This window comes from Maylandia zebra, linkage group LG2 (assembly GCF_041146795.1).
Source record: "Maylandia zebra isolate NMK-2024a linkage group LG2, Mzebra_GT3a, whole genome shotgun sequence".
Lineage (NCBI taxonomy): Eukaryota > Metazoa > Chordata > Actinopteri > Cichliformes > Cichlidae > Maylandia > Maylandia zebra.
Window position 1 is genome coordinate 41,575,505 of NC_135168.1, and position 22,015 is coordinate 41,597,519.

The window sequence follows — 22,015 nt, forward strand, 5'->3', positions numbered from 1 at the left end:
AGTCTGGATCAAACTGTTGAGGAGAATCTTCTTTGTTCTGGCATATGGCACATACAATTTATAAAATGTGACAAGAGAATGGCAGTGTCATTAAAATAATTTCAAAAGCAAATTACCCTGAGGAGTTGAGCCGACAACAATAGGAGACGCACAGAGAGCAAAGGGAAAAGAGAGAGAGAGAGGAATGGAGCTGTACGAGGACTTGCTACTCCCTTCCTCTTTCTCTCTTCTCTTTCCCACACACACTTACACACTCGTTACGCACACAAATGCACACACTTCACGAGCAAGACTGTGGTTCGCTCTGGGAGCAGAGCAGTGTAACGAGGGCAGTCATCACAGACAAGGAGAAGAAGCGCTGAGGTGAGTGATAGTTTCCTAATTTATACTTGCTGTTTAATATGTCTTCAAATTTAAACGAGCAACGTGTGAAAACACGGCGAATGCTGTAGCCAGGCAGCATAATCAAGTTTGAGTTAATATTTGATCTGCACTGTGTTATTTGAGTGCTTTTCAGCAGCCAAGCAAGAATGCTAATTAATAGAAATAAAAAAGTTAAATTCATTTAAGATTGGTCAAATAGGTGATGAAACTGTATTTAATTGACAGCACAGTCAGTGCAAATTCAATTTAAGTCTCTTTTTATGGTCTGATATCAGATTTTCTTTATAGTTTATTGCATTTAAATGCAAAGATGAGGAGAAAAAAAAAGTATAGAAGCAGTACGTATGTGGGCAGTGACGTGGTCATGAATAGAAACTGTCAGATGTCAGAGGTTTGCAACTGTGTAGAATTCAGCTGGGCCACTTCTGAGCCTGATGTGAACATGTGAACTAGGCACAAAGACAAATATACAAAGAGGTCATGTAATCAGTTCTGAATATGAGGAAGTGAGATTATTCTTTGTGTGATAATTTCTCTTTTACACTTTGAAGGTCTGTGACATAACAAGACATAACAAATATGTCTGCGTTACATATTAGCATGTACTTGTTAGCATGTACATTACTATGCATTGTCCTATTGTCCTATTATCCATAAAGTCTTCCTGGAGTTGCTGATAAACAAAATATAATGATTTTATCCCTTAAACTGTAGGAGTATTGGGAAATAAAATCTGATAAAAATCAAAATAATTAAATTCCTGATTCTATTTTTTCAAATTAGTGATTTCCAGAAGGTTACATTTGGTATTTATAGGCATTTAATATTGGCTATATCTAATAATATTATTTTGTTGTAAATCACTTTGTATATAAGAGATTACTGAGGCAATCTGGCTTTTAACTGTTGCACTGGTTTCATTGATTTTTATGGAGTTAAGGAAGGACTAGCTATGCTCTTTCAGCCATTGTGCAGTCACGTCTAATGATACCCACTTTGTTTTAAAACACCATTGCTGTTTCTCTGAGAGACATGCAATATCATACATTTAAAGCAAGATATACAAACTCTGACTTAAGCTGGCCTATATAAAATTAAAGTGTGCAGTTATTCAAATAAAGGTCGCCACATACACAGCTCAAACTGGATGTTACACCTAAGTGAGCAAAGAACGAGAAACGGTTACAAGAATAGCAAGAGGATGTGGTTTAGTGTCATGACATGGTCACTGCATCTTATTTGCAGTTCAGCAGTTCAGAAGTTCCCTTTCAAATGTGCTGCTGGTAACTGTATGAACTGTATCAGCTGTATCCCAGCTGATACAGTTGTGTGCAGATTTGGTCTTTTTTTTTTTTTTTTTTTTTAAGTCTGTGTGTGTCTAACCCACATTACACAACATTATTTCTGTAAAGGACTCTATATGGCTGCAATGATAACATGACAGATGTGATCTGGCAAGGTCAAGCATGACATATTGAGTTCAATCAATCACCCCCATGTGACCCAAACTTGCATTTGTGTGTTTGTGTGTGTGTGTGTGTGTGTGTGTGTGTGTGTGTGTGTGTGTGTGTAGGTGTGTGTGTGTGTGTGTGTGTGTGTGTGTGTACGTGCGTGTACCACAGCAAAGCATGCTGTTAGTGTCTATGCATATTTTATGTGTCTGATCCCCCTGTCTGTCTGCAGTCGTGTCTGTCGCAGTGTGTTTCATTTCCATGCTTCATCAGGATTCCACAGCTTTCCTTCACTGGTTAGAATACACAACAGCTAGCCTACCAAGCACCCAAGACCAAAGGACAGAAACAAAGGCAAGCAGGAAGACAAATGTGAACACATACACACAGACAAACATGCACGCACATTCACAACAAAGCAGACAGCCACAGATTGCTTTGCAAAAACAGAGGAAGTCAGTGAGCCAAGTACTTGATACCCAATTAAACTGTATTAAGACGAATTAAAGATTTGTATTCCTGATTGTATTATGTTTCTCTAATGGACAATATATGCACATGATCCACGAGTTACTTTCAACATCAGTAGTCCTCTTTAGCACTAGACAAATGTTTATTGATCTGATGATAGTTGAAAAAAAATTACGTTTTCAGAATCGCACCAGCTGCCGTACAGTCTAATCTTCTTTTTGCCGTTGAATAATTTAACCACTTAGCTGCTGTCCAATCATAATCAAATAAATATGGTACTCAAAAATGCATGAATTCATAGCAAAACAAGAGATTTGATTCAGCGCACAATCTCAGGCCATTGCCACACTTCCTGAAACATAAATGAATGTATAGCTGAGTTATTCCTTGGATCCATGACTAGTCGGTAGCAACCAGTCTGAAAAGGCAATTTCACCCCTTGCAATTCAGCAGGGGGTGAAATTACCTTTTGGAGTCAGTTGAGAGGGTAGATTAATCTAAACATATTCAAAAGACATTACATTGCATTTATCACAATAGATGTGATTACTTTGATTACCTATTGGGATGATGAGGAGCATCCATTTATTATTAGTTTATTTCTAAAAAGACGCATCTGGCGAACAAAAAAAAAAGAGGTCAGAGGATGAACACTTGGTATTTGGAGAATATCACAATTTAGGCAGAGAGTCCCAGCTGAGAGATAAATAACTCCATTACTCATCCCAGAGCTTAGACCATGTCTGGTAAAGAGCCACTGTTCTAAGTACTTTTCTGCCTGCCTTTCATCCTTATACCCAAATTGGACTCTTTTCACAAGCTTGCTGAGTAAAGAAAGATCTGGGTGAGACAGGATGAAGCCTCTTCAGCTCATTTATATCTCCCTACATTGAGAAGACAAAGACAGGAAAATATTGCTGCAATTAACAGTTAATCACTTTATATTTCATCTCTCTTAAGTCCTCAAAATACTGGACGTCACCTTATTAAACACAGGATGAACTCTTAAAGTGCTGTTTTCATATCCACAAACCCATGCGACCCTTTTCCTCAACACCTGAAAACATTTTTTTTAAACTGTTGTTTTGCAAGAAACTTCTGAGGATAGTGCAGCCTTTTATATCCCGTGGAAAACAAAATACTCAGCAGTCATTACAATCCATTACGGTCCTCAAAATCCATTACCAAGACATATGTTTTGGGTCATGTTAGTGTGTCAGTGCAGACCTACATGTGCATGCATGAATGTGTGTTATTATATACTGCATACAGCTGCAGTAGCACTCACCATTGCTTTCCATTAGGGACAACTAATGAGTGGTTTGTGAAAGAAAACAGATGGTCAGTAATAAAGTGTCTAAATGAGGGATTTTTTTTTTAACCTTTTTTTTCTTTCATTTTTACACATCATCACATTCTGTTTCCCAGCATTAAGGTGAATGACACTGACTGACTTTATTTTTTACTATCTACACAGACTATTGGTGACTTTATACTGATGAAAGACAAATGTACGTGGGTCTTTTGCATCTTGTGCTAAATAAATTATGTGTTTACTATAAGTGACTGGTCAAGGCTGTATAATAATATAATTTTTAAAATTAAAACAAATGTTTATGCAAAGATAAACACAGGAAGCAAGCATAGTTAAGTTCTCACACATGCACTGTGACATGGGAAGTTGAACTAATGCACTGAGCTCAGAGCAAGTAAGAAAAGCACACGGATACATAGCGTATATATACATTTTCTGTATGGTATGCCCAAGATTGTGATAAAGTTGCCCTTGTTTTAAAAAAATGACTGTAAGGCCTGTAAGGCCTGTTTTGAAAGCAAGCCAAATCTATTTCTAGCTCTCTGCAAGAAAATGTGGCCTGGAGTTGCCTACCCCTGCTCTGGATGTAGCTCAGTGCTGAGTAAGTCATAGAAATGTGCAGATTAGAAGAGTTCAAAGATTACAGATTTGGTGCTGGTTTCTGTGAAACCAGATTTAATTAAAACATTTCTTTCTTCCTGTCTTGATTTGAAGCCATCGGCCCAGAGTCTCAGCATCTTTATCTAACATGATAAGCAAGTGGCACTGAACCAAGTCTGGCAAATCTCCCATTATCCATTACAGTGTTAGAAAACAGAGAGGCAAACATTACCCACCACCTATTGACGCAACCACATTTAATAGACACACATTGCCCACACACAATCTCTCTTACCTATCTAGTAGTGGTTTTCCACATTCCACCAGGCACACATTAAAAGCGTAAGCCGACATCTCATTAGTGTTCTCAGAGTACAAATACCGCTCTGTAAATCTGTAAACAAGGTCTATGTAGAAAACAAAGCATTAACGTCTGGATGTAAAGCTTTGAATAATTTGTCATTCAAGGTTGTTATTTATTAATGGAAAACTACATACAGTACTGTGCAAAAGTCTTAAGCCCCCCCGCCCCCCTTCATTTCTTTCTAATTTGCTTCCAAGGAGACAGATTTTCTTGTAATTTTGGATAAGTGGTCTTGAACAGTTGTTTTCCAAGCTTTCTGAAGGTCATTCGAAATTTCTTCTTTGACAATTAGTTGTTGATTCACTCATCTCAGTCCAGTCCCTGTCCATTTTCAGAGGAAAGCTTTTATGTTGTTTTGTTTATTTGACCCCTTAACACTGACCGATGAATTATTTAAGCATAAAAAGACACCTAACTCAAGGGATGAACCAACGTTGGGTCTATTCATTACAGACTACTTAGCAATGAGGAGAACCAATTTTAAACTAAATTGTATCTTTAGGTATTTTGTTATTAGCAGCCTGGTACAAAAGCACATCATTTTTTCAGTGTTCTTTAGATTAATCTATGACGAAAGGCAAGTTTGACCCCCCAAAATAGTATTTTTACGTCATTCCCGAAGATGTGTTAGCTGGTGGTATATCGCTGCATGGTGTGCAGTGTGACCTTTAAAAACTGGAGAAAACGTGAGATGTGGAGAACAAAACAAAAATGGCTTTAAAACTACCTTAGCAGATGAACAGTATGTGAAGTCATGTCTTTTTTTAAAAAAAATGCAGAAAATACTGCAAAAGACCTGATACAGAATCTGTGAGATGCATCTTGTCCTTCAGTTGATTCATCTACTGTTTGCTGAATCCTCATCAGAATGGGCACTGTGAAGATGCCATTCTATTTCTTGATATATATTTTTAAAATGTTTTTATTTTTATTGTTATTGTGATAGGACAGCGGGGCAAATGTCACGATCCTGGTTCTTATGACTCTGTGTTTTGAGTTTTAGTTTATTTTGATGTTTATGGTATATGGTTAAGTTCGTTATTTTTTCTTTTCATTTGTTATTAGTTTCCTCTTGTGTCTTCCAACCCCTGTTAAGTCTCCCTTGCCCTTCATGTGTTTCATGTCTGTGTCTTATGTTGTCAAGTTCAGGTTGTCATGTCTGCGTCTCATTATGTTTCCTGTTTTATTTTGAAGGGGTCCTGTGTTCCTATGTTCAATGTTTTTAGTTTTACTCTCCCCTTGTGACGTCATTATGTTCATGTGTGTCAGCTGTTTCCCCATGTGTTTCCGTTTCCCTCATTATCCTCCTGTGTGTATTTAGTCCGTGTGTCTTCAGTCATTCCTTGTCAGGTCGTCTGTTGTTCACGCCATGTTCTTTACGCCAGGTTTCATGTCCAGGTTTTTTCATATTGTGGTTTAGATTCCCCAGTTTAGGTTTGTGTTAATTTTGCTTCAGTTTGCCTTGCCTTTTGTTTGTACCTTTTACCAGCCTCATTAAATGGCTCGCCTTTTGTTAACATTCAAGTTTTGTTCCCTGTTCCTTGGAGTCTGCATTTTGGGTCCTTCTCATCAATTCATACAGTCTGCCCTCGCCAGACTGTGACAGGCAAAGACAGGAAAGCTGGGAATAAGATGAAGATAGGACACAGTGAATAACCTTTGGGCACATTTAAATCAGGACACTGCATTAGACTTGCATATGTGGGTCACATGCTAGTAAGGCCAATAAGCTTCCAGTGGCCATGAGGAAACGGGAAAGGAAACAGGTAGAAATGTGTGACACTGAGGAAAAATGTACTGAAAATCAGTCGCTGCAGGTCTTACAAATTGTTGTTATCTGAAAAATGTCTAATTAGCAGCAGCTTCATGTTTCAGCATGATAATGATCCCCTCCATGCTACCAATGCAATAAAAGGATACCTTGATAGAAAAACACATAATGGAATACTGACCTGCCCAACCTGGACCTCAAATCAAAGCAGTGTGGGATCATCTTGCCAGAAAATGGAACAAAAGGCAGGAAACATCCAAAGAAGAGAATATGAATGTCAACCAAGAAGCCTGAAGACCTATTCCTGAAGACTACTTGAAGAAATTACAAGAGAGTTCAGGCTGTGCTGAAGAATAACCACTCTCTTTTTGAATTATACTTGTCACCGTATGCAGTACTTATACCATATTTCTATTCAAGTTTGCATGTTTCAATAAATCAGTGCACTCATCACCCATTTTCCCAGCAAAATATAGAGAAATGATGGGTGGTTTAAGACTTTTGCACTGTGCTGTGTATTACCACTGTGGCACAAAGTCACTTTAGAAAGTATTCAGGTCCCTCCCATATGGAAAAGATATATATAAATCTTATAAAGTTTGTATCTGTCTTGTGTGAAACTTGTATGAAAAGCATATAAGTGTGAAAACAGATATAAGATCCCTTGAAAAATTATATAATGAAACTTGTATGTTTTGGATACTTACTAAAACAATATATGAAAGTAATGCGAAAGTGGCCACTTTCATGAGTAATCACATATAAGTTTTTACTATTTCTTTTCCGTATGGGCTGCCATGTTTGTTTTAGAAGGCTGGCGTAACCACAGCATTCGAAAAAGAAGTTCCACTTCCTCTGTGATAGAAACACTGAACCTTCCTGATGTTCCTGCAGTAGCGAACAACCTGTCCTGTAGAGAAATAAATCACATCTTTAGCAACAGCCTTTTACCTTTTGTCACCATCTATAGACTCCGACTCAGGTTGAGATAGACTGTAAAAGATATAACTTAGAGGGAAAGCCAATGCAGAAGTGCATTAAACTTTGATTCTTCTAATCATCCAGGTGAGAATACAACTAGTATAGGAAGCTAGACCTCAGCAAAGCCTGTGCATTATCACACAGTGCCGAGACATTTACCTGGTGTTGCATCATATTCACAATAAATGTTTGAGCCCTAGATCTGGTTTTCCCAGTGCCTTTCAGAGTAGAGTTCTAACCTGTGAGTGGATCTTTCCTCCAAAAGTTAACAAACTCCTCCAACAGGTGTCCAAGGGCTATTTGACCCAAGCAGGGAAAAATATCCATAGCTGGCAAGTTTTGGTATTTCAGGTAATCCTAAAACTCCCTGACAGCCATTTCTATAAGCCAATAATTTCCCAAACTTTTCCTTTTCCTTTCTGAATATGAACCTCGTTCCTTGTTCTGCTCACAAGACAGTGAAAGACTTCACTTCTATCCATTTTTAATTAAAAAAAGATTTTTTTTTCAAGGTTTTCTGCTTTAAAATTTAGTTTGATTTAGTAATAACAGTTTTCAGAAGTGCTCCTAAACCCTTGCGGTGATTTCCACCTCAATATTGTGTATTATGGATGAAGTGGCACCTGAAGGCCTGAACATCACGGCTATTTAGTCATGGTCTTTGCCACTAGCATTCAGAGATTGCTCAATTTTTTCTCTCTCTCTTTTTTTTTTTTTTTTTTGTTAAAATTCCTCCCTCGAAGGAAGGGAGCATATTATTGGTTCTGTTGGTTTGTCTGTCTGTCTGTTGTTGGCAGTCTATTGACCACAGTTTTCAAGATATAATTTTCAAATTTTGTGTGCTGGTGGATTTAAATGACATCTCGAGCTGATTTAATTTTGATAAAATTTGAATCAAGTTGGTCATGGGCACAGCAAATGTGAAAACCAGTGAAAACTTCATATTAGCAAAAAATAAATAAATAAATAAAATATCTATGGATTGTCTTCAAATTTCACAGGAATATACTAGGAGAAATGAGTACCTAGGTTGGCTAAGCATTTTACCTTGACCATCATTTTTAGCACCCGAGGTCAATGTTGTCCTTGAAAAAACATTTGAGAAAACATATTGAGTAACATATCATATAAAAGGGCAAAAAGAGAGTTGTACAACAAACTTTTTATTTTTCACTATGATGCCTATCACGACACAATGATGCCATAACAGACTGATGTCATCATATTGTAATAAAAACATAAAACTTTAGCAATTGCCCTTCGTGGAGGAGTTGTACTTTCTGAGTGCTCTTGTTGTTATTATTATATATTATGTTAATAATATCTTGCTATTGATAGAAAATTTGCTCACATATTGTTTTACAGAATCTTTTACACACTCTAGTTCTCTTTTTATATCCAGTCATATCAACAATTAGGCTGTGTATGAGACGCCCTTGATTTAAATATTTACCGATAACTGAAAGATATTTTTCAGATTGACTGTTTGTTTGAAAACAGGTTTGTAAAATGGAAGCATAAAAGAATACAGAGTGGCATACATGTAAAATATGATGATGCATGTAATGAATTAATTATGTGCAAGCTCACAATGAAATAATTAGCATCATGCATTATACATTTAAAACATTAGGTGTAAGACATGCATGCAACCATCTAAAGCTGCACAAAAGTGAAGCCATTGCTGGTGCTGTAGCATATGTAGCACTAATTTCAACCTTAAACAACATTTCAACAGGTTAATATGTGTCATTTTAAAGACACACTACTGAAGTTTTCAAAGAAGAAACAACAAACTCTCTGGCAAACAAAATCTGAATTTACAAGCAATTAAATGCTCCTTCACATGACCTCCTCAGTTCAAACAGGACAGGATCTTATCAGTGTAACCCAGTTTGTCCTAATATGACATCTACCATTTGTTTGACTAGCTGCCTTTGCTTTAATATTGCAGGCATTAAAGGGTTATTACAGTAGTAGTATATTAGCAGTTACATAACATAAATTACAGTTACAACCAATTTATAAGAAAGCCGCATCTTTTTGACGTGTGAGTGTAGAAGTGTGTCTGTGACTGTACGGCATAATGGCTTATTAATTGTACTTTTTGTCTTTTCCCACTAGGTGTCACTATATCCATATGAAATGGTGCTGAAGACAGAAAGATGAACCATGAACCACTGTTAATCAGCCTTGCAGACATAAAGCCGTTCAACAACCAAGCAACAGCCAGTCGGATTTTTTTTTTTTTTACTATCATTAGTATGTATGGAAAATCTGTTCTTATCAGTCCATATGATACTTTTTAGGTTTTTCAACAACAGGAAACAATCAGTTACTACCTACATTGGAAATACAGGGAGAGCTGGAGATAAAAGAATTACATGTGGGTGGCCAAGATTTTAAGTGGCACTTAATCAATGAGAGTCCTTGAAGCAACCATCCTTCATCTGATTAAAATCTGACACAAAAACAGGACAATGGTTCACATAAAGCAGCGGTCATGATGTCGTCTGATTGACTCCAGTGAAGTAACAGCAATAATGTTGTCCAAAGTAATGCTGGCCTTCATCTTGATCCTTCTCATCCTCCTGACTGTCGCTGGTAATGTACTTGTGTGCCTGGCTGTCTGTGCCTCTCGACGTCTCCGCTGCCTCACTAACTGTTTCATTTTGTCGCTGGCTGTGACAGACCTGCTGCTCGGCCTCTTAGTCCTCCCTTTCTCTGCTCTCCTACAGCTAAATGAAGAGTGGCCACTTGGCGCAGTCTTCTGCAACTTCTATATCTCCATGGATGTTATGTTGTGCACTGCCTCCATCCTCACCCTTCTGGCAATCAGTGTCGATCGCTACCTGGCAGTGACCATGCCTCTGAGATATGCATCACTGGTGTTACCGTGGAGAGTTGCTGTAGCCATGGCGAGTGTCTGGACTGTGTCTCTGGCCGTGTCTTTCTTGCCCATCCAAATGGGATGGAACACCGTTAACGGGACAGTGCAGAACCACGGGCCTTGGGCTTCGGAGGGGAAATGTCGTTTTGAACTGAACAGACCGTATGTGCTTACTGACTCTCTCCTCACCTTCTACCTGCCTCTGGTGGCTATGTGCTGGACCTACCTCAGAATACTTCGCATTGCACGTGCACAGGCCAAGCGCATTGTCAGTGAACGGCCCACTTGCATCACCAGCTACAACTGCAGGAGCAATTCTTCCACTACCACCACTGTGATTTCCAGCATTACAGTTGTGGCACTGCGGGAGCACAAAGCCACAGTGACACTGGCAGCAGTGATTGGGGCTTTTGTGGTGTGCTGGTTACCTTATTTCATCCTATTCACAGTGCTGGGCTTACAGGAGCATCCAGACCCTGGCACAGTGCCAGAATATTCCATTGTGCTGTGGCTAGGCTATGCCAACTCAGCCCTAAATCCAATCCTCTACGGAGCCCTCAACAGGGACTTCAGGTCAGCCTATACCCATCTACTGAGATGCCGATGCCCTATGTACAGCAGGTGGAGGAGCCAGCAGATATCCCCTTCTGTATCAGCAGGTAAAGCTGTTCAAAGTAAGTAAAAGTAACATTTGTACTTTTATAGCTGTTTTCCAGATTAATATCACAAACTACTACAAGATACTAAAAGCACTTGTAAAAGTGGAAAGTGAATCTAGTGTTTCTATTAGCCCATGCATAAATTTATCAGGGGCACAAACAAAGATTTCTATTTTCTCCTCATTATGTTAGAGAAAAAGTTGGCCGTCAGCCATCCAACACCTGTACAAGATCTGTAATGTAGAAACATATGGGGCTTAAAAAGAATATACAGCTTAATGACATCTGTGCAGCAGTGGTAAGAAATATCCTTAAAAATGCATGCATCACCATGTTCTGAAGAGGGAACTGATATAACAGAAATGGTAAAGGCCCCCAAAATCAAACCTTGTGGCACACCATGGATAGAGAACTGGAAGAAGACCAAAGGATCATCCAAACAGATATGAAAAGAACCACTACAAAGTAGAACCTGATACACCCACCCAGTATCCCAGTCTATAGAGCATAATGTGAGGTTCAGCAGTATCAAAGGAAGAGGTTAGGCTCAGTGGGTGAGCAAAGAACAACAATTTTGAGATTGGTCTTAAAAGTGCTAAGAAGAGAAAGATTAAGCTTTAAAAAAATAATTTTTTTTAAAAAAAATATGTGACTAAATAAGCAGGGACTTGATCGGCCATCACTGAAGTTCGATCACAGTAGGCACATAGGAACCAATACTAGTAAATGAAACATTTTTGAGTTGCAGGTAAAATATCAAGAGAACAGGAGGATGATGTCAATAACTCAATTAATTTCAACAGATAAAGAAAAGAAATAGGTAAAAATCTTCAAATAACAGGCTCAGCTGGGGCAGGAACAGACAGTGAAGATGCTGAATTATTATTATTTCTCACATTTCTGTTTTTTGTTTTTTTTTTTTCCTGCAGAGAAAGTATGAACATTTTCATAATTGATTTTTGAAATATTTGTGACAGCAGGTGGAGCAGGAGTAACAATATCACAATGTCAAATAAAACCCTAGGACTACCTTTGGTCTTTGAAACTAGGTTTGAAAAGCAAGCAGCCATTGTATTTCTTCTGAAGTTTTAAAACAAACTAAAAGATTATTTAAATGAAAGCAATGAATGGGTAAACAAGTTCAACTTTTTGACGAGAACACCTTAAACCATAAATAAATTATGCAAGGAGAAGAGTACGTCCTCATTTTTAACAGGACATACTTTATCTAAACTGATAAGACAATGACTAATATAACATATATTAAAGGATTAACATTGTTATTAGGGGATAAGAATAAATTGAAAGCATAAAAAATTATCAGCAGAAAAACAATTTGAAATTTGAGACCTGAGTGGGGAGAAAGGCACAAATACTTTTTAAAAAGAATACAGTGATGATCAGAAATAAAAATGTTCCTAAAACAAATCCAAACAACATTTAAACTCAAAGTACAAACAAGCTCCAGTCTGTGTCCTCTGGTATGCGTGGGGCCATAAGCATGCTGGTAACTCGTGATGCTGATAAAAGCTCTGGCAAAGACGTCAGAGTTGTCATTAATTTGTATGTTAAAATCCCCAGTTGTAACCAATCTGGAAAACTTCATGGAGCATGGTATACCACAGCACAATAAAAAGGACCCTTCTTCATGACTTTAATCAGCTGCTTCAAAAAATATCCAACATTCTCTGAACAACATTAGAACCATTTTCAGACTGCAGCGAGACCTCCTCCTCATTCGCTGTTGGCTAATGAGGGTGTAATCACCCGGGCAAACTCTGATGAGGGACAAATATTTGAGTCACACTGCCAGGTTTAAGTAAGGAATAAAAAAATCAGTTTCTTGGAGAGTACAAAATCAATAAAGCTGAGTTGGCTGGCATGGTGGTGAAAAGGTTAGCACTTACAGCAAGAAGGTTTCTGGTGTCTGGTTTCCGTGTGGACTTTGCATCTTCCCTTTACCTGAGTGCGTTTCCTTCAGGTATTTCAACTTAACCACAGTTCAAATACATGCATTTTAGGTTAATTTGTTTTTCTAATTTGGCCATGACAAAAATGGCCACGGATGTGAGGTAGATAATGTGTTTAAAGCAACAGAATAAAACCTTGTATGAATATATGGTTAAATGTGGCTTGTAGCCTAAAGTCAGTAAGACTACAAATGCACCAGTCCAGTTTTTGGTTTCTGACTGTTTTGTATAAGACAGCAAACATTATAGTGTCAATACATTTTACAGTATATCCTTATCCCCAGTTTCCATCTTACCTTGAATTTCCTCAGCCAGAGACCAGCTTACAGAGGTAACGCTGCTGTGCGGCCACACCCCTGCCACCTGCAGAGCAGGTCTAACACATCAAAACGTCATGCTTCAAGAAATGAACAGCAGGACAGCCACAACATCTATTCAATTTGCAAATGGCACTGCTACCACAGATGTCAGTGGTGATGGAAGGTAAATTATTATTCAGGCTATTGTTACATTATGCTTCATAAACATGAATACAGAATGCTGCAGATGAGTTTGTGTCAGCACTGGTGTTATTGCCTGCACAGTCATGACTCAAACCTCATCATATATAAATTGAGTACTTAAAAAAAAAAATCATGCTTTGCATCCAGACTGGAGTGACAATGCTGCAGCACCAACATTCAGATGAATGTGATGCTATGAAAAAAGCTCTATATGATACCCTGCTTTCAGTATGTCATTGCACTAAATCATATAATGTGTTTCTGTCATACTCTGAAAAATAAAATCTTCTCACTCACACAAATGCACATATATGTCTTTCTTCATTCTTTTCAGTGAACCCAGGTTGTGCTGAGCTTGTGCTTGTGAGGTGGATGGTGTGCTTACAAAACAACCCAGAACAGGAATCCATCAGGTCGATGACAAAAGGGCAACAAACAGACAAAAGATAGACAAAGATGTACAACCCCCTCTATTTGGAAGCATCCAGTATCACAGTAGAAACATCCATAGTACATCATGTAAGTAGAAATACATTCTGACATCCCTATAGCCCCCACAAACCAGTCCAGCTGAGAACAAACGAGCTGTAATACACACATCTTAGCTGTGTCATCCGCAGCATATCGGGCCATATTGCCATATGCTTATTAGGCTGAGAAATTTGCTTCCAGAATAAAGGAGTTACATTATCCAGTTTCACATCCTGTTATCATTTCTTTCTATGCATTTTGTGACTATCATTGACTTAATTGTTCATTTTATGTGCATGAGCTCAAAGTCTGACTCAGTTACAACAACAAAGGACAAAATCTGCGCCCATATTGCCGACAAGAGCACAGAGCTCTGTAGCAACAAGCACACATACGAGTGTGCGCAGACACACAGTCCATCAAATCTACATTAAAGCACATAATCATTCGAACATGTTTGCCATCCAGTAATTACTTTAACCAGATACTACAAGTTCTCTTTTAGTTTATTACATAATTTTATTGTTGTGATTTTGGGTCAGCTGTCTGATCTGTACATTAATACTGCAGTATTCTTTTTGTGCATACAGCTATTTCCTCCACAGGACCCGTCCTACCTCCTGAAACTTTTATGTGTAGCCCCGTATGTATGTATACATTACCAACGGTGAGTGAATAGACGAGCAAACCTTTGCTCCTTTTCATTTGTGTCTTTATGAATACAAAGATAAGGATCTCTGCAACTCTACGCCTCATCGGTAAGAATCAACTGCACACGCACAGCCAGCTCAGTCCACCCAGGACCAAACAAATGATGCTGCTTCTACTTGGACGGAACTAAAACTGAACTTGTTTAACACAATTAGTTGACTGCAGCCAACTGTCACTCAGGGCAACATATGGCCCTAAAATGCTCTTAATCAGACTAACTGTGGATAGTAATGAAGCACAGCAGGACCCAGTGAAGACCAGCCAATTAACTTGTTGTTCATCAATTTTATGAAGGACTGGATATTTTATATCCTGACACAAGAGTGCACTCCAGTGGGAATACAAAATACCACGTCTTCAGAATGGGAAAAAAAGGAAGAATTGGTGTTAAATTAAAAATGTTCAATAAAATGAGATAACGGAAGGGAGAAGGTGACAAATAGACTCTCGTTACACTTATTTATGTGTTGATAAATATGTGACCTTTCAATGTGTAGCATGTGAAATAATGTTATGTGTAGATTTTAAAGAATGGAGCCCCCTCCATATATTGTTTTACCGTTTATCATTTTGTGGTACAGAGCTGGTAAGTGTAAGCATCGAATCATACTGTAAATGTAACTATGGACTGAATAAATGGCATGCACTGTTCCTCAAAAAGCAAACATACCAATAAAGAGCAGCTCAAATAAAAAATATGATACATACCACCGTTTTTGGAGACAATACAGGCCGTTAAGCATGAACAGATCTTATCTTGTGGGATGATGCAGAAAACGTGTGTGTATGGTAAGGAACACAAGCACATTGGAAACAATTCATCACAGCTGTCAGCAAACATCGCTTCAAACTGTTGCCACATTAACACTTAACCTTCTCCATTCTTCAAGCTATTTCCTTTGAGGAATGACTCAGAAGTGTATACTAATATATATACATGCATGTTAGGTTGTAGCTGGAAACAACTGATTTTACAATCCAGTTCGCCACATGGAAACACTTATTTGGTTTATAGCTAGGAGAGTCATTTCTTCAATTCAACTCTAGAGAAATAACGGATTAGTTTTGATTGTTTCAAGTCTGTCTTACTCAATGCTGAACAGATCTCATACGTATTTCATTCTTCATGTCTTCTAGCAAGGCATTGCTTTCACGCGTGACTATGTAAAATATGAAGATCAAAAAGAGCCTTTGTTCAGCTGCAGACATTTATGCCAAACATAACTTAAGGAATTTATAGCAAATGTAAGCTTGGAAATACTAGACTTGGATGTTTTTCAGGAAAGGCTCTCTCCTCTTAGATGGGGCTTTTTGACAAGCAACGAAATTTTAAGAACAACTTAAAATCGTTTGAGAGGGGAGTTCTGACAGCAAGATGACATTTGGAGTCAGTCGAGTAAAAGTGCAAATTACTACGTGTTGATATGTTCTTATATAAAATTGATGGGATATCATTGATCAGCTGGCAGCTGCGCGGACAATGTCTCAATAAAAAGTGATACTGGTACAGAACATGACATATTTCGCTCAGGCTAAACACCTGACCTGAGAGCAATTAAGTGCTTTACCTCAAGCTGTCAGGCTAACATTGTGCATCTTCTCATATGCAGTAAACAACAAACCCACAGAAAAAACTTTTCTCAAAAAACTTGAGATCCAAGTTTAACCGGTCACATACTTCGTATTTACAGTTATGTTTAAAAAAAAAAAGAAGGAGGTAATTATAAGCCTTTACATATCAGGACAAACATTTTTTTTAAGTTAATGTAGCTTCAGATGAACAACACATGACAAATTACATGGTGTAATTATGTATTTAAGAAAACCTACACCAAAATGCAGACGCAGAAGTTCACTTTTACTGCTTCTACTGGAATTCGGAGGTTAACCAGCAACCAGGTGCTGATACTCAAAAGGATTTGATTAAGTGAGACCCTCTATAAAAGCAGACATGTTAACAGTTTGCTGCTTCTCGAGCATTCAGGTGTGTGTTAACACAATGCTGGTTATCAATCTGGAAAGGATTATATAGAAATCTCCCAAAAATGTAAAGTCCATAACTGTAGAATGAGAGAGGATATTTACAAGTGAAAAATCATTCAAAACAGCTGTCTTCAGTCTTCCCAGGCGTGGACGTCCCAGCAAATTCACCCCCTTGTCAGACCGTGCAATGCTCAGAGAAAATGCAAAAAACACAAGAACTACATTTCAGACTCTACACAGTTGGCATATTAAATGTTAAATTTCATAACAGTATCATTAGAAAAATATAGTTGTTTTTTTTTTTTAATTTTTTTAGAAGAGTTGCCAAGAGAAAGCTCATTTTCTCTAAAAGTAGAAGTTGGCATAGCTGCATCTGAGCAAACCACAACACTTCAGGAACAATTTCCTTCTGACACATGAAGCCAAGGTGAAGATGTTTGGCCACATTTGGTCAAAACCAAACATCCCTTCAGCACAAACACCTCGTACTAACTGTCAAGCACAGCAGTGAAGGGGTAGTGATTTGGACATGTTTGGCAGCCACAGGACCTGAACACCTTGCAGTCACCGAGTCAACCATGAAATCCTTTGTATATCAAAGTAGTCAAATGTGAGGTCACCTCTCTGACAGCAAACACTATTGAATCACAGTGTAATTAGTTTTTCAGAGATTGCTGTTGCATTTTGGCTTAGTTTTTGCAGAATAACTAATGACAGTGTAATATGTCATGGGTTGTTGTTCATCTGAATCTGTTATTATCTAAAAGAACAGATTTTGTTTATGATTTTCTAATATGTAATACCTTAGAATAGAAAGAGGTTGTGCTTTCATTTCACCACAACTGTATTTGTTGCATAATATTTGTTTTTTTTTTAGAGCTGCAGGTTAGAGAGGCTTGTTAAGCAGAGCAGATGTGACCATACCTGTGGCCATCTTTTACCTGACAGTTTGCAGCTTTAAACACACATTACTATCAGATGTATATTATCAGCGTGGCTCTGCAAAATAAATGAATACAAAACTAAATAAAGAAGAAGAAGGAATTTTAAATTGAGAAAGAAACTTTACATTGTGAGAAAGAAAAAGAATAACGTCGGGCTTCCACAGTTCAAAACACTAAAGTTGGTTAATATCAGAGAGAAAATTGATTCTGTTTTTTTCTTCTCCCTCTAGAGTCCCTCTATTCCTACATAAAAATCATGTGTCCCTTGGTAATTCTGGTCACTTGCTGCTCTTCTCCATCACTGTGACCACTGACAGCTCAAACCACATGAAAACCATTCATCATGGCTCCTTTAACATTAGATTAATGTGGTGAAAACGGAACACATAAACTCTCTTTCTGTCACTCTAACACACACGCACACACAGACAAAAATACAGTACACACACTCAACTAGCCCTATATAAGCTATCAATCATAGATATTGTCATTATTCAAGTCTGTCATCGACAAGCCCCTTTCCTTCTCCCTCTCCCTCAGTCTGTCTTTCTCGCACTCCCCTTTTCTTTCTCTCTGTTCTCCTATCTTGCAAACACACACACACACACACAGACAGAGGAGAAGAGAGAGAATCATGAATCATAAATCTTATGAATGCCATCTTAAGACTGCTCAGCGCTATGAGAAAGAGAGATGATTGATAGACGTGAGTGAGTGTGGCAAAAGGAAAGAAGACGGACAGAAGGTTGCAACCGGTAACACCGAGGTCAGAGACTGCAGTTCAGGGGTCAGATGTATCAGAGCAGGCGCAATATGGCTGAGAAGGAAGGAGAAAATGGGAGGATGAGGAAAAGGAAGGGAGGGAGTAAATGGTTGAAGGGGAAGAGAGGGAGAGAGAGAGAGAGAAGAGGGAGGGAGGGCGAGAGTATGGGGGATGCTGCCACAGTGAGGCTAAAGCCATAACTCATCTTTTATTAAAAATAATGAAAAAAACTTAATGAGTTAATAATATCTGGAGAAAGAGATAGGGAGTGAGAGAGAGATGGAGGAAGGGACAGGAGGACAGAGAAAAGGAAGGAAAAGAAGAAAGGAAATGAGGAGGGAGCTCAGATGGAAAAGAGAACGGGGTCAGTGCGAGTCTCTTTTCACTCTCTGGTCATTTATTCCACTTTTCAAAGTTCACTCAAGATTCATTAGACGAACAGGGACAATCACGGGGATCCCTCTCATTCTGCAGACCTAAATCCCAAAGCCTGCTTGGTAATTAAAGGCACTTAACAACCAATTAACAGTGATGAGCTAAATTAGCAGGATGTTGTCTCCTTTGACTAGGCTACTGCATTATCAGTGTATTGAAAGAGCGATGAACAAACCTCAGTGGCCCGCGTTTGCATGTAGGCAAATGACGGATTAATTACTATTAAAACATCAGCATCTTAATGAGCTTGGAAACAATTAGAGAGGTCGTTAGTGTGTGGAGAACGGCTGAGAACAGAAGAAGGGCGGGCGTGCACAAACAGGAGAGAAATCTTCATTGGGAAGCAATACTGATTAAATGGACGTACGGTCGCACTCATCGCCCAATATCCACGGACTTATTAAATACATGACATCACCATTTGTCTTTTCTACCATCAAGCTACTTTTCTCCTGCCATTATCTTTCCCGCTTCTTCTCAGGCTTCCCCAACTCTGCCTTCGTTTCATCTCTCATAAAAAGCCTTTTTCTTGCTCTTCCATTGCTTTCTCCACTTTCTGCTTTTTAACTCCCATTTCTTCCTTCCCTCCTTCATGCTTGGGGGGCACAGTCCTGTGAAGGAATTTAATATGCAACTTTTATATGAGAAACCAATCGCATACGTCTGGGTCTATTGGGCTCGCAATCTATCGGCCCGGACGGCTAATGCAATAGAGGGAGCCTGGGCTATTTATCACACAGGGAGCTATCTTTTCCTCTCTCTCTCCCACTCTGCCCTCGCTCTCTCTGTCTTTATTCAAGCCCAGATTCCTGGCTGCCACTAAATCAGGCCAACTATGAGCTATGGCTGCCCAGAGGGCATCTCCTCTTTTATAGGAGGATTTGGATTTTGTATCTACTGGTTCCTCAGTGGTCGTTGAGACTGTGCAAACGGAAGCTATAAACATTCAACAAACAAAGGCAACAACTTAAATGTTTCTCCATCCCTGCTGTAATGATCGTGAACGTGCGAAGATATATGGAAGGAGGAGGATGCATAAGGCTGATGAATAAGATATCAAGGACATTTACACTGATGCTGCAAAGATTTGTTTCCGTGCATGTCCTCAGACAAAGAGGGAGAAACGCATGCGAAGATTACACATACACAGACATGTACACATTCTGTGCTGTTAGGATAATGCGATATAATTCACACATTATTGCTGTTACTAGTCACACACAGCAGCGGCGCGACGTCAAAAGTTTCCTGCTGAAAAACAAAAGTGACAGTGTGCAGAGGACGCTGCCCACCTGCAGCAATTAAAATGCCTCCAAAAACCAAATTCATTTCAACAAATTAGCCACATTACTGGCCACTGTGTAATCGCTGATGGCAATTAATAAGAAATTAGTCACAATCAGCCCTATATTAACATCTCACCCAGGGGCCGCGGCTGGAAATTAATAACCGGAGATTCATCTCTCTTACTGTCTCTTTTGGCTCTCTCTCTCTCTCTCACACACACACACACACACACACACACACACACATGCACACACACCTACGCCCACCTATATTGTTCACGAATCACCTCTAAGACTGATTTTTTCTATGCGGATTGTCTCATATGATCCACAATCTGCTCATGTCAGCTAGCCAGCTTCCTCTTTACCGGGGTGTGAAAACCCCCTGAAAGACACAAGTGTGAGCATGTGCATGTGTATTTCCTCACCGGTACAGTCAACACATGCGCTCTTAACAGTTTGTGGACATACATTACATAGAGATACTGTATGTCTGTGTGGTGTGTACTGTGCATGTGTGTGAGTCAGGTGCTACATAAAATGGGGGTGGGGGCATGGTGTTTGTGTGTTGGGGGGTGAACTGAGCCCGCCTCTAGGGGTCCTCACACCAATCAGCACAGCGCACCAAGAATCAATTAACACCAGTGGGAGGGGGCAGAGGCTATGGCACCACGCACACTTAGATACACACGTACGCATGGTGTCCGCACGCACTCTGCCCACACACATGGTACTGTCTGAGGAAATATCCATCAGATCACACGCTGCACAATGTGCCAGTGCGTGTGTGTCTTTGAGCGTGCGTGTCCCTATCCCAGTGTGCTCCGGGCTCTCATGGTGTGAGGTTGGGGAACAGATTGGGGGTCAGCAGGGGGGTCAGGCCAGGGTCACCCCCGTCTGAGCAGTGTGTGTGCGAGCGTGCATGTGTGTGTGTCAGTGTGGCCCGATCTGAGTGTGCGGACTGAAGCCTGACCACCACTTCCAGGGCTCACTGGCAGGCAGAAGTGAATAAGATTGATGGTGTTGATTCATACGACGAATTCATTGCTCCCTCTGAATCCATGGAGGATAAATACATCCACAGAAATTATGAAGCAAGGGACCAAAATGAGCATCTCACATTTCATATTCCTCTTTCACTCTTTCTCTTTGTTTGTCCCCCTCTCTCTTTCCCTCTTTGTCTCTCTCTCCGGTGTGGGGACAGCTGCTGGCTACATGAAAACCATTCATCATTGCATCTTTACTATAAAATTATTGACAGAGAGGAGGCTGAGGAGCTATATTGGCCAGCTTTTACAAGGTTGGACAAAGAGAAAAGTCACCTGTGAAAACATAATGAGATCTACGAAGCAAAAAACAAAAGGCAAATGTTTGTGGGTTGCTGCAGATGTCTATAGCTAAAAAGTCGAGCGAAAGCTTTTTCCACCACAACAGACGAAACAGAGTGGGCAAATAAAGTGATCAAAGGTGTCTACCATTTGCCCATGAACGTTCCACTTCGAAACCCCACCTCTTTCCTCTTCCTCTCACTCTACACATTGCCATCTCCATCTGTTAGCCCATTGCACTCATGCATCCACTACCCCCCTCTCATTCGTTTCCTCTCCTCCTATGCTCCTCTCTGGCCTTCCTACCCTCGGGGAGGTAAGGTGATCTCCCTGTGCTGGTGTAAGTGACTGGTATTAGTCTCCTTCTCTGTCTGTCTGTTTGATCCCAGTACTAATGACTCCACAGGGACTGGGGTCTGATAATGGGAAATCAATATAGAGAATAGTGCTCCGGAGTGGCCTCACTTAGCTCTCGCTCTTTCACGCCTCACAGCAAAGTGCCTCTGTGTATCCTTGTGTGTGTGTGTGTGTGTGTGTGTGTGTGTGTGTGTGTGTGTGTGTGTGTGTGTGTGAGAGAGCGTGCAGAGGACTGTAGTAGTGTCAATATGTGCATGTGTGTTGAGGAAATCTGTATTTAAATATAGACCTATTTCCTAAAACAGACACATGCGCAGAGCATATAAAAGATTTCGTACTAGTGCTGCGTTTTTAATTCAAATGAAAGATTCCCTGGAC

The 22,015-nt window shown here is 39.5% G+C and overlaps 1 protein-coding gene across 3 annotated transcripts; it reads left to right on the forward strand.

The window, feature by feature from the left end:
* Positions 1–297: 297 nt before the first annotated feature.
* hrh2a (histamine receptor H2a) lies at positions 298–14,700 on the forward strand. Of its 3 annotated transcripts, none has more exons than XM_012917656.3 (5): positions 298–363; positions 9,462–10,901; positions 13,168–13,339; positions 13,694–13,878; positions 14,421–14,700. In XM_012917656.3, exons 2-4 carry the CDS (start codon positions 9,881–9,883, stop codon positions 13,710–13,712), a joined length of 1,212 nt encoding a protein of 403 aa, XP_012773110.1. In that variant the 5' UTR covers positions 298–363; positions 9,462–9,880; the 3' UTR covers positions 13,713–13,878; positions 14,421–14,700. The 3 variants fall into 3 exon arrangements, with proteins under 3 accessions (XP_012773110.1, XP_012773111.1, XP_004545494.1); XM_012917657.3 differs by having other exon boundaries at positions 9,462–10,886; XM_004545437.3 differs by lacking the exon at positions 14,421–14,700 and having other exon boundaries at positions 13,694–14,007.
* Positions 14,701–22,015: the final 7,315 nt, after the last annotated feature.

What these genes read in the sequence shown, in the direction of transcription:
- hrh2a (XM_012917656.3), top strand. Translation starts at nt 9,881, where the DNA reads ATGTTGTCCAAAGTAATGCTGGCCTTCATCTTGATCCTTCTCATCCTC. An exon ending in AGCAGGTAAAGCTGTTCAAA is followed by an intron (nt 10,902 to 13,167) that starts GTAAGTAAAAGT and finishes GAATTTCCTCAG; the next exon opens with CCAGAGACCAGCTTACAGAG.